Genomic DNA, 12,684 nt, shown 5'->3' on the forward strand with positions numbered 1-12,684 from the left:
CTAACTTTCTGCTAAGAATTTAAGTATTTGAGACACTGCATGGAATATGACAACAGGCTTCACTGAAATATTTGTGGTGAAAGATAAACAAAACTACAGAAAGCACCATTTTTATTCAGCTACTGAGTGCAAACAAAATGGTGTTGTTTAGTTAACATGTGATGCATCCCACACAACAGCATATTTTTTTCATATCCACTTTGAATGCCATTTATTTAAACTTTTCCAATCAGTGTCATTCCCAATACAATTTTTGTTTTCCTGAACCATTCTTGTACATGAATGCTTTATCTGAATTAGGAAATAACAGGTTCACAGAAACACTTATTGTCGCAGACATCTTTTTATAAGAAATCTTTCCTTGGGATTTTTTTCCTCCTGAGAAGCTGAGAGGCCTCAGGGACAAAATGTAAACAATGGTTATCTGCTGCTGTGGAATGCAACAGGTGGATCTGTGATTGGTCTCATGTGGATGTTTGGAATTAATGGCCAGTCACAGTCCAGCTGGCTTGGACACAGTATCTGAGCCACAAACCTTTGTTATCATTCTTTCCTTTCTATTCTTAGCTTAGCCAGCCTTCTGAGATGAAACCTTTTCTTCTATTCTTTCAGTATAGTTTTAATGTAATATATATCATAAAATAATAAATCAAGCCTTCTGAAATATGGAGTCAAATCCTCGTCTCTTCCCTCATCCTAAGACCCCTGTGACCAATGTCACACGCTCATTCCTACATAAATTATGACAGGAAATCAACTGTTATTTCCTGTCAGGTGGCAGAGGGTCACACTTTGTGACTGTCTATTCTGGAACTAAAAATTAAAATACACCTCAGCAAATTTGCCAGCCTAGATGCTTTTCAGCACTGTTTTTCCTTTAGGGAATTATGTGGCTTAGGGAAGGGCTACAGAGGAAGGTTCAGGTTTTCTTCTCTCTTCCACCTACTCTGAATTGCCTAGGAGTATGTCACTAGTAATGAAGCAAAAACCACATTTGTATGGTTTTATGAGCATTTTATAAAAAACTTTGCCAGTTTTCATAAAAAATAAAAGCCATTTGTTTAAAGCATCAGAGCAAATAAAGATGGTAAAATGTCAAACTAAATCAAATCTCAATTCCATGCATGGTAGAAAACTACTATATTACCAGCAAAACTTCCCTGAATAAAAATATGCTGTACGATCGCATATACATGCAAAAATGATTAAATATAAAAATAATGACAAATGCCATGGTAAATGTCTGATGTGTTTACAGCTGGCAATATCCTTTCATGTGTCATATTAACTACTGAAAGTACAAAAAAATAAAGAATAAGACATTGACATCAAGGAATGATAACTTTTAGCAACCAGGAAAGATCTAGGTCTGAAATTTCCTGCAGTTTATGGCTCATGCAATAAAAGTTTTCAGTTCAATCCATTCAAATATCAGGACGTGAATCACCTGAAATTTCATATCATATCAGATTTCCCAGAAATGTTTCATGTCAAATTCTCTGTTATTCATTTTTATAAATTTTCTTATGGAAAGGGATTTTATTTCATATGCCTCTGAAAATAAAACTAATATGAAAGAAGCTCTATAGGTCTTCCTTAATGTTTGCAGTTTAGGGAAACAAAAATTGTGAAATAAAGCTAAATTAATGGATTATTTTATACTTTGCGAAAACACTTGCTTGAGTGTCGTTAGGATCATGCTGCTCCCTGATCTCCTGAGAGCTGAGAGATCTTAGAATGAGAGAGGAAAATAATTGCCTCAGAACCACTAAAGGTAGAATTCCATTTTCTTTAGTTTCCATGAAGCTGTCCTGAGCAATAGTCAAATAGAAACCCCCACAATACCAGTGAAAATTATAATTTCCAGAACAAGTCCTAAAATATCTGCAAGAAAGTGGAGAGTCTGAAGAGCACTCAGGCTACACAAAACCAAAGCTGCAGATGATGTCATGATTAAGAGCATTGAAGTGGCCAAACCACTGAGTCCCAAACTTTTGTCCTCTCAGTTTTATCTATAGTTTTCCTCCTTGACCTAGTAAAATTGCAACCCAGGGTAGGATGCCATCAAGAAAGTACATTTATTCAGGTAATAAAATACCATCTTGCTCTCTATTTCCATGACTTTTTCATATTGCAGGGAAAATCACAGTCATGACTTTTTTTTTTTTGATGACACAAAACTGCTCCATCATCATTTCTACTAAAAATTTCTTTTCTCATATAAAATGTGTCTTTAAAGAGCCTACAATATTTTGAACACTTGTTATGTAATCAATACACTAAACTGTTCTTTACATAACTATATTAAGACTCGTTCATGATTTCAGTCAATCTTGTTGCTTTGAAATGTTGTTCAGTATAAGCTTTTATTGGGGTGGGAATATGGAGTAATTTTGTTTAAAACTTAACAATTGTGGGGTCTTTCATATTTAAGATCAATCTGTCCTTTCAAATATTAATTATTTTCATAGCTCTGCATGAAATATGGCTTTTATTTACTCACTTTGCAGTCAGTATAAACATTGATTAGAAATTAATATTTAATGGAAATATTATATTAATGTTGTTGATAAGTAATTTTATGTTGGCAAGTCTTGTTTCCTTTTTCTTATTCAATTGAGTGATAGGTCACATCTGTGAATAAGGTTGCTTTTAGTGAGGGTGCAACATTCAGAACCACTTTGAACATGGAACTTTATATCTTGATTCTAGAATGGAAACTGTTTAAACATTAGTTTAAAACTCTATATCACAGCTTTAATACAAATATAACCTATAATAAGCCTGGAGAAAATACAGTCATCAGATACCAGTAAGCAATGAGCTTGTATTTAAAAGCGTTCACTTTGAGTCCTGTGTGCAGTTTTGACCACCACAATATAAAGATATAAAGTTATTAGGGAGCATCCAGAGGAGGACTGTGAAGATACTTTAGTGGAGAAGTCATATGAGGAGTGGATGAAATTACTTGGTTTGTGCAGACTGGGACTGGGGTTAGACCTCATTGCTGTCTGCAACTTCCTCTTGAGGGTAAACAGAGCAGCAGACATTGATCTCTTCCTTGTGCTGACAGCGACAGGACCTGAGGAAATGGCCTGAAGCTGAATCAGGAGAAGTTTAGGTAGGATATCAGGAAAAGGTTTTTCACCCAGAGGGTGGCTGGGCACTGGAACAGGCTCCCCAGGGAAGTGGCCACAGCACCAAGCCTGACAGAGCTCAAGAAGCACGTGGACAATGTTCTCAGGCATGTGGTGTGACTGTTGGGGTTATTCTGTGGAGAGCCAGGAGAAGGATCCAATGATCCTTGTGAATCACAGAATCATAGAATATCCTGAGTTAGAACTCAGTAATATCCCTTCCACCTCAGGATAGTCTATTGATTTGAATTTGATGATTCTGGCATCTATCTTGTGATCAGTCAGCCCAGATATTCTTGAATTTAGGAAATGTTCCTGTGTAGATCCAAACTTGCACAGCACAGCCTGTCCATGTGCTGTTTAAAAGCATCTGCAGACAGAAAAATCTTAACTTTTTTTTTTTTTTTGCTACTGTGAATGTCAGCACTGGCTGGTAGATGTTGTTCAGTCTCTATCTGTGGCAGGCTGCCCTGTTCCTTCTCTGAGGGGGCGTTAAAGCACATTCTTGCAGCATGGAAAGAGATATTACAGAAACTAACATTAAAATGTAGTTGTCCTCAAGCACATATAGTTGGGTTGCAGACCTCCATTTAAACCACCCCGAAGCAAAACTGCAGATTTTTACCTACACTATTTTTATGGTTTCTTTTTAGCACCTTATAAAAGATGAATCCTTTGCTCTCCCTTATTAACAGCTAATCTGACCCTGTTTATCCAGCGTGAAAAACCACTGAAGAGATAGATCACAAACATAAAGGACCTACTGAAAAGCAGGGAAGGAATCACTGAACTGAGAGTCCATAGGAATGTGTCACATCCAATGGCCAATAGTAACATGAAAAATCATTGTCCAAGGCAATCAAACAAAGCATTACAAGAAGAGAAATGTACATTTTACTTTTTTTTTCTTTTCCAGAACCACATAAAAAAGAAAAAATAATGGAATCTGGTGAATATTCTCTCCTTTTTATCTTACTTTTAAACAATCCTAATATTTTAAATTAATACTTGTCAGAAGTTAATATTTGATACTTTTTAAAATTTACTTTTACAGGCAAAACAACAAAGAAAGAAGCAAAAGTACATGGTAAGTCCTGTAAAAGACTGTAAGTTTTAGAGTATCATTTATCTGATTTGGTTTTCAGTTGAGACAGGATTACGTAGAGGGATAAAAAAAAAGGAAGCCATGAATATAATTTTGGTGGTTTAATTAAAGTTACTTAAGCAATTGAATGGATGTGGAGCAACCATTTGGTCTTCTGGAACTGAGATCTAGTTAAATGTTGAGAAGAACAAGAGGGAAAGAATTCTTTATTTAATCTTTTAAAAGGTTTCACTTTCCAAAGGAAGTTACAGTAAATGGACAGAGAAACAAACACAAAATACAAGATTCAGAATGTGGATGGTAGGTAAAAAAAGTAGGCTGTTTAATTTTTATTTATGCCAAGTACCCATGCATTTTATTGTTGTAGCAAGGTGCTCTTGTTCCCAAGTGGAACCCACTTCTCCAGTTTATTCAAATTTGGGAGAGCATCAAGATTTTCTCCTTTTACAGCCAAGCTTGATGACTCATTCATCAGATGACTCTATTTTCTCAGATAGAAATTCTGAGCATGAAATACCTACAGTAGAAAGTCAATTTGTAGAAAAATTAATCTGTCCTTTTCTATAACATAAAAACTTGTCACCGTACTTCAAATGAAGGTGCGAATAATGAAAAAAAAAGAGAAATGTGATAGTTCAATTAATTTGGATTTAATTAATGCAATTGTGAAGAATAGTAAAGAAATTATCTGAGAAAACTTATATAAAGGAAGAGTTTTGGAACCGGATCCTCCTCTGTATCAATTCTAGAAGTTTCAATAAACTCAAAACAAAAATGTGAAAAAATTCCTGGCTTCTGCAAATCTCTGAAATTGTTAAAAAAAATAATTTCTATTGCATACCTTCCACCTATATTTAGTATCTGCCCATTCTGGAGCCTATTTCACTCCTTGGCTCATCCTTACACTTGAAAGTAGCAGAGTGGTTGAAGCTCCATATATAACTTATCTATTGGCCTTGTTTTCCACTGCTTTTAATCTGCAGGTTCATTAGTCATCTGCCATGAGACTATCTAAACAAGCAACACATTTGTGTGTCATTTTTTGTCTACATAAAAAAGGAATTCCTGCTCTGCATAGATTAGTAGCATATCGATAAACAGAGGAGGTGTTAGGAACAATTTTAATTCCTTTATTCATTTTATGCAATTTGTTTCTGTGAATGTTTTATTTTATAGCAGCTGTAGAAACTCCAAAGTCAAAAGGTGAGTAATTTGATTGGTTTTGAAAATTTAAATGGAAGAATGCTGCTGTTAACTTAACTGTAATGAAAAAAAACTGCTTGTGAAAAAAACTTTTAACAGTATGGTTTAATTGAAGCAAACAGCCTTTTAAATGATAATAGTGTCTTCATTGTAGCGTCTCAAAGCAGGCATTGTTTCCTCAAATTTTTCATGGACTAGCAATGCAACAATTCTCCAAAAATCTGAAATTCAGTTTCTAACCCTAACTCAAGCCATAAGGCTTTTGTGACAGGCAGAAAGGAGAAGTAACCAATCTTCTACCGAGACATGACACAAAGTAATAGTTCTCTTTTTGCAATTCTAACTGCAGGACACACCCAGTGACTGAACAGTTGCTGTCTTTAAGGAGTCTAGGGGATTTTGCAGGGAGGTTTGGTGTAACAGGTTTTGCCTGCTTTTCATCCATGAACTGTTGGTGGCAGGAGGTAGGAGGTGTGAGAGATCCATGCTTGCTGCAAAGGTTCCTCCTTTCCACAAGGCACAGGGAACTGGGACTGGTGAGAAACATCAAGGATGTAAGCTCAAGCTGAGCAAATATAGCAAACATTTAATTGTTTTATATCAGTGTCTAGTTTTTACATTTGTACAGTGTAAGTTACTAGCTCCAAATTGCCCTCAAGAACATTAATGATCTCAGTTGTAACTTAAACAAAAACAAGAAAGTGGAACGTCAGGTTGCAAACTGCCCTTCACTCTTAGTGCATGTTTATTCATGTCAATGACCACCATACTTTTATAAGCATTCCCTTTCAGACAAATGAGGGGAAAGAAAAAGTTTTAGGAAGTTCATTTAATTAAGGACAGTAGGAACAGTAGGTTTCCATCATATAATATAGGAATAATTCTGTTATTTCTGTTGTCAAAAGAACAGTCTCACAACTGGAAGTGTTGGCCTCAGCCGTCTTAGTTTTACCATAGGATCAACCTAATACTGAACCTGAAATTGTTCCCCAGTGTCTAAGTTGTCTAAGACAACTTTGTTTTATTCTGCATTAAATAAAAATGAGCTGATTTTAGCTCTGGGGAAATTGTTGATTTCTTAAAAATTTCTTGTTAGGACGTCATCTAAATTTAACTTTATGTTGCTAATTTTGAAACTCAAACACAGCCTGTACTCCAGGGGGAAAATCATATTTATATGAAAATGTTACAGCTGTTCCTTCTGCTACTTAGTATGAATCACAAAGGAATGCTGTTATTTTCTTCTATATTATTTTGTGATGCAGACAAATTCTGGTAGTGTTTAATTGTAATCATTTAGTCGTGTTGAACCTTTCTTTAAGTCTGAAGGAAGTCATAGATATCAAATTGATATTTCTTTGTTCTACATGGTTGCTATTTCTTTGTTTGTTTCTCATTTTTCTGCTGTTAGTCCTTAGAGACTTAGCAGCTCTCTGGACACAATGTAGTTTTCAATATTCAGTAGGTTTTGGCAAATGTAAATTTTTTAAAGCATATTCTTGGAAAGCAAACAATTCTGTTCTGAAAAAAAAGCCAGGCTTTTGATGAAATTCTCTTCTTTTTTAATTAAACAAAATTAATCTGCTGGCATAAAAGCAGTTCTGGGCCATTCCCATCGACTTTTACCTTTTATGAACTATCAAACTCACATGGACATTTCTTGCATTTTTTCACAAGCTACTATAGCATGATTTTTTTTTATTTCTCCATGTAACAGAACAGTTCCTAAACCATAACATACACTTCTTAGGTTAATGATTTCTTGATTTTTGTGATGCCACAATGAGGAGCCTCTGGCCTCGGGGTTCAGTGAGTGAAATGTTTTTTGTTTCCAGTGGGAATGATTTCTTTCAGTCTTCCATCACACTGAGCAAATATCTCAAAATAGCTTTAAAATCAGTGACATTTTAGAATGCATATTTTTGATGTGGATGCTAGTTATGCAACCTGTCTCTTTTGGGATAAAAATATTCTGACAAATTTGATTATAGCCTACAACTATTGAGACTGTACAAATATTTGACTGATGAATTGCTCTCCTGGCCACTCTCAGCATAAAACAATATTTGCTGAATTGTCTCTCATTTGTTTCCTAAGAGCTTATGATTTAATCAGAGAAACAATTATAAAGCAAATTTCCCATTTGATCTATATTGTGCCAAATTGTCAAGAATTTTGCTGAGAAATGACAAAATATATGTGGGAGTATTACTCTATTTAATCTATTTTTTGAAACTATGTTTTACTGAAAATATAGATCCCTGATGAATTCCTGATTTTACCTTCATTTTATTTTGTGTTTTTTCATGCAGGAGTTTTTGTGGGTTTGGTTTGGGATGGGGGGGTTGTATTTCATGATTTTTTTAATGTCTGCCATTCTACAGAGGAGAAAATCATAATGCATTACAACAATCATTACCTAAGTCATATGGCTAAATGATCAGCTTTTCAAATAGAGAATAGTTGGAACAGAATCATTTTTTCACAAAGAGATAATCTTTCAGGCTGCCATTCAGAAGTGACAAGAACTTTAAAAATGCCCAGTGGAAGGGATGGCATCTTGACCTACTCAGAAAACTTGTCTCTGTTTTGATAGAAACAAAGAAAACCAGACCTTCTGAATCTTATTCCAAACACTGACTCTACATGGATGGGCTTCAAAGTGACAACTCTTACCTTGATGACAAAAGACCTCTCAGCATCACAAAAGTAGCTCTTGCCCTCTTCTGAAAAAGCAAAGGGAATAACAGAATGTCCTGTTTGTCATCCTAGATACTGCTCCGCCATGTCTAGATGATGTTACTTGGCAGTTCCCAAAAGTTACTGGAGCTCTGTTCTGTCTGAGCAAATTCTCCTTTTACAAGCACTCACTCACTCATGCAAGTGGTGTTGCCTTACTGAATGCATGGCTAACCAGAATACTGTTAATATATCTATAACTAGTTGTTAGAGCAGCCTTGATGTTTCTCAAGGATGGATGGTTCCTTCATGATCACCACACTCGTGGTCTACCGTCACCACTTTCATTTGATGACTAAACACCTGATTTTCTCAGAAAGTTGCATGCAGTTCAGTATCCAGAAAAAAAAATACTTTTATTCCATTAAAATGATGTGATGTGAGCAGGTGAAAAAATTTACAGAAGTTTTACAAACCAAAACTGTTTCATTCCAGCTAAAAAGGATAAAAATGCTTTGAAGAAAACAACAGTTCTCAATAGCTCATTGAACTCTTGTCATAGCTGCTTTTGCAGTTTTAATGATAAAAATATATTTTGAAATGAGTATGGGACATGTTTCTCATGTCCCTTTTCATATGTTTCTTTCCATATTCAAATAGGCTTATTCTTCAAGATACTGACCATTTCAGTAAGAATTTTAGAGGCACTGTGATATTGATTTACTCAAAGGCAGGGCTCACTCTTTAGATTCATCTTGGCTTGTCAGAGTCTAGTTCATGGTTAGTATAAGTAATACTGCTGATCAAGGCCCAGGTACTATGGATGATAATAGCAACAATTAAAAATTAGGTACTTGGATAGAAATGGAATACTCCCCTTTTTCTTGAGTATTGAGTCAGACATATTTTAAACCTAGATTTTATTTTCAGGAAAATGGAAGATTAGCTTTAATAAAATGAGTTCCCTGAGGTAACCAAGGTGCAGAAGTGCAATATTGCACTGTTTACATGGAGCTTGCTCACAAACACCTGCTCACATCACAAGGGAATATTTGATGCCTGTGAGTGGGTTCATCCCACTCAAGATGAAACAGTTCATCTATCGATACCTGACTTTTCACTGAATCTCAGGGTCAGGGAATCTGGGATCAGAGGATCATTCCTTTGGCCCCCAGCCCACCAGCAGACATTGAAGACAGGCCATAGCTTATTAACTGAGCTGATCTGCATGAGCCATCATGCCCAGCAGCTCCAGAATGCTCTTGAAAGGATGTCCTGGTGGCTCCCCTGGGGCCAGACTTGCAGTCCAGGCAGCAGGGAAGCAGTGAGCACACATGGAGGCACTTCATAGGTCCTTTGAATTCCCTGCCTTTCCCAGCATAAATGGTGATAACAGAACATGACCCTCAGAATTTACTTTGACTCTAAAAGCCAGACTTTTAATTTTCAGCTGTGATTGGTTCTAATAAAATGACAGGGTGACATAACAAATTGAGAGGTTGTTATATGTGCTCATGACCCCAAAGCTGCAGACATTTTCTATACTCATCACATGTAACTTAATTTTCACTGTCCATTTTACATCCTGACACTTATGCTGATTGTTTGTTCTTTAGAGTACTTTCAAACAATGACAGTGAATCTTATTTTCTTAATGCTACATTTTTTGTCTCAACCATTGTAGGAAGATTGCCTTTTAAATTAAAGCAAGGTTTTTTATTTCGCATAATAGTTATAAATTATGGCTAAATAAGCGTAGTTTCACAGAAATGAAGTATTGGAAGTGCCATTTAGAGCTAAACATGTATATTTATAGATTTACAATATTTAACCCCAAATAACTAAATGAAATGAGAAATATATAGGTTGTCCTAAAGATATAATCTTGTATATCACCAAACCTGCAGTGTAAATTGTCAGAAACTATGAAAAATACCCATATTTCTGTGAACAAAATCTAACGGTACCTCTTCTTGCACCACCTTTTCTTAGATAGTTTCATCCTTAATATCCCATCTCCCAAGATATGTAAATGAATTTAAAAACTGTGCTTGCCAAGCTTGTGAATAAGCATTTGGATATGTCCATGCATCCTGACCTGCGCTGTTATAGCTGCTTCCCCTGGTGTCAGTAAAGGTTAAGCAGCGCTGCTGCACAAGTGGTCTGGTTCACACTTCTTGCTTGCCCAGAGAAATCTCAGTATTCAGAAGGATCAAGTCAGATGCTATAACATACAGCCCATCTGTGGCCTGCCACCTTCACTGAATCCAACCACGTGCTTAAAGCTGAGAATATGGGGCAATGTTTTGCTGTGTCAGAGGTGCAGAGTGGAGGTTTCTGCTGGTGCAAACAGAAAGCCATGCTTGCTTGGGGGTGGAGGTGCTTTGATCTCCTCTCTGTTACAAAATATGTGCTGCAGTTTCGCCCCTATTTCACCTGACATCACAGAATCGTGTCATGGTTTGGGTTGGAAGCAACCTTAAAGACCATCTAGTTCCAAGCCCCCTGCACTGGGCAGCCACAACTTCTGCTTGATCAGACCTACTATTTTCGGAAAAAAAATTAAAAAACAATCACTCTTCTTTCAGACAAATAAGAAATATCTATTATGTGCTCATATCGTTGGGGGGAATCTCATGATTGGAAATCTTTGAAATACTTTGACACAAAATAATGCGTAAGCATTTAAGAAGAGCTTTGTCTGATGTAGCAACAGCTCTGATTAGAAATCTTACTTAAAATGTATCTTTTATTTGCAGCAGGACTTGAGAAAAAAGAAGGAAAAGCAACTAAGGCAGCAGTGCAAGGTAAAAAGAAAACAAAACTTGTTGGCGTTATCTCTCTTAAAACACAATGGCACAGAAACAGTAACCTCAGATTCAGAGCTGGATGACAGCAACCTTTAAATCCATTGGTTCACCAGTATTTTTTCAGAGTTCTGCTGCATTTGTCAGAGCAACAGGGAATTTCCATTATAAAACTGGCTTTGTCCCACAAAACTACCACCCCAGCCAAAAGCTTCAGATGGCTGCCCACTTCAGATGAAAGGTTCTGTGCTGGCACTTAGTGTCCCACTGATCTTGCAAGATCTTCCTGCCCCTGTAGCTTGGACAGGGATCAGCCTTTGCTACTCAGTCTGAGAGAGTAACTTTCAATGATGCAAGATGGCAGAGGCTCTCCGAAGTCAGCTGAGCCACCCTTCTTGTTCCAGATGAAACATCAGCCCCATGAAGAGTCACAAAGGTCCCCTGCAGAGAATCTCAAAAACTTTTGAGACCAGACCTTGCAGAAATTTTTCACAAAAATCTTAGGATTGGTATGGATAAGGCATGAGTGGGAATGTCTGAGTGGGAACACCAGAAGAAAGGCTGCAAGTACCAGGTGTGGATGGCACATAGTTCAGAGGGGCACAAAGTCTGTATCCAGTGTCCCAAGCCAACAACAGCAGGAATACCAAGGAATGGTCTACACAAAGGCCAAAACAAAACTCAAGCCACCAACTCAAGTGAACCCAAAAAGAGAAGGATTGATACCTTAAACCATCTGAAGATGTGTCTTTTCCTATTATTTACATTTCTATTATTTATTTTTGTTATTATTACCTTCAGCATTATATCCTGCATACTTGCTTCTTGTACACTTGTTAAACGCAATCCATTCTTTTTTAGGTTAGTATGGTAAGAAGCAAAGTAATAAAAAGTATGTCTAAATCCCCAAAGCTTATCAGCTCATCAGCTCAGGCTTCCTTTATGTGATTGAGGTGATTTTTATACTTCGTCATGCTCAAATTGGCAGCTAGAGCCCTGATGATGAACTTGCCAGTAACCATTAATATAAGGTGTAAAACTTGTTTACTGGTGTAGCTTTGGTCAGTTGAGCTATTATCCCTTCCTTTTCTTCAGTTGCTCAGCTTTAGCTTTACTCAGAATTACTCAAGCCAGCACAGACACCCTGCAGCAGCTGTCAGCTGCTTGGTAGTTGTCATGGAAAATGTTATAATTAGGTGGGCCTTGGCCTAGATTTCAGGCATTGTTAGGCTGGGTATCTTCACATAATTTTCCATTGCCACACAAGACCTTCTTCAGATATCTATGCTTCTTCCCCTCTTTTTGTCTGTCTCAGGCAGCAATGAGGTGTGCGGCTGCTGTAAGATTTATCCTTTCTACAATGTACCACCACTAGCTGGGATTTTTTCTGCCAAACATTTTAACTGTGCCATAAAGAGCACAGACTAAACAGTACAAGCTATAGATACACATGGCTGGCATGGAGCAGGGTTTTCTAAAACACGGGTTGTGATACCCAAGGAACTCAAAAGGGGGGCAAACTGTTTCCCATGACAGCAGTCAGCAGCAGCAGCGCTGTCTCCCCATGCCAGCACTATCTGGTGTCTCCAAGTCAAAGAAATAAGAGCAAAATATAATGTCTGTCACAACTATTTCTGCAGCTACTTCCACCCCACTGCAACAACTTCCCAGTGCTGGCAGCAGCTCGGTTCCTCTGATGCACAGAAGCGAGCACAAACACTTTTACACAGCAATTCCCTCTGCTTCTCATTTC

The 12,684-nt window shown here is 37.0% G+C and overlaps 1 protein-coding gene across 23 annotated transcripts in view; it reads left to right on the top strand.

Moving 5' to 3' along the window:
• Positions 1-12,684, top strand: part of TRDN (triadin) — a 223,406-nt gene that overhangs the window by 138,276 nt on the left and 72,446 nt on the right. For 8 of the 23 annotated variants that reach the window (XM_058801368.1, XM_058801382.1, XM_058801372.1 and 5 more), the window contains 4 exons: positions 4,054-4,086; positions 4,192-4,224; positions 5,419-5,445; positions 10,884-10,931. In XM_058801368.1, coding sequence (XP_058657351.1) covers positions 4,054-4,086; positions 4,192-4,224; positions 5,419-5,445; positions 10,884-10,931 — 141 coding nt within the window. The remainder of the gene's footprint in view (positions 1-4,053; positions 4,087-4,191; positions 4,225-5,418; positions 5,446-10,883; positions 10,932-12,684) is intronic. The other 15 variants (XM_058801370.1, XM_058801375.1, XM_058801378.1 and 12 more) reach the window with 7 other exon arrangements.

This window comes from Ammospiza caudacuta, chromosome 3, assembly GCF_027887145.1.
Source record: "Ammospiza caudacuta isolate bAmmCau1 chromosome 3, bAmmCau1.pri, whole genome shotgun sequence".
Classification (NCBI taxonomy): Eukaryota; Metazoa; Chordata; class Aves; order Passeriformes; family Passerellidae; genus Ammospiza; species Ammospiza caudacuta.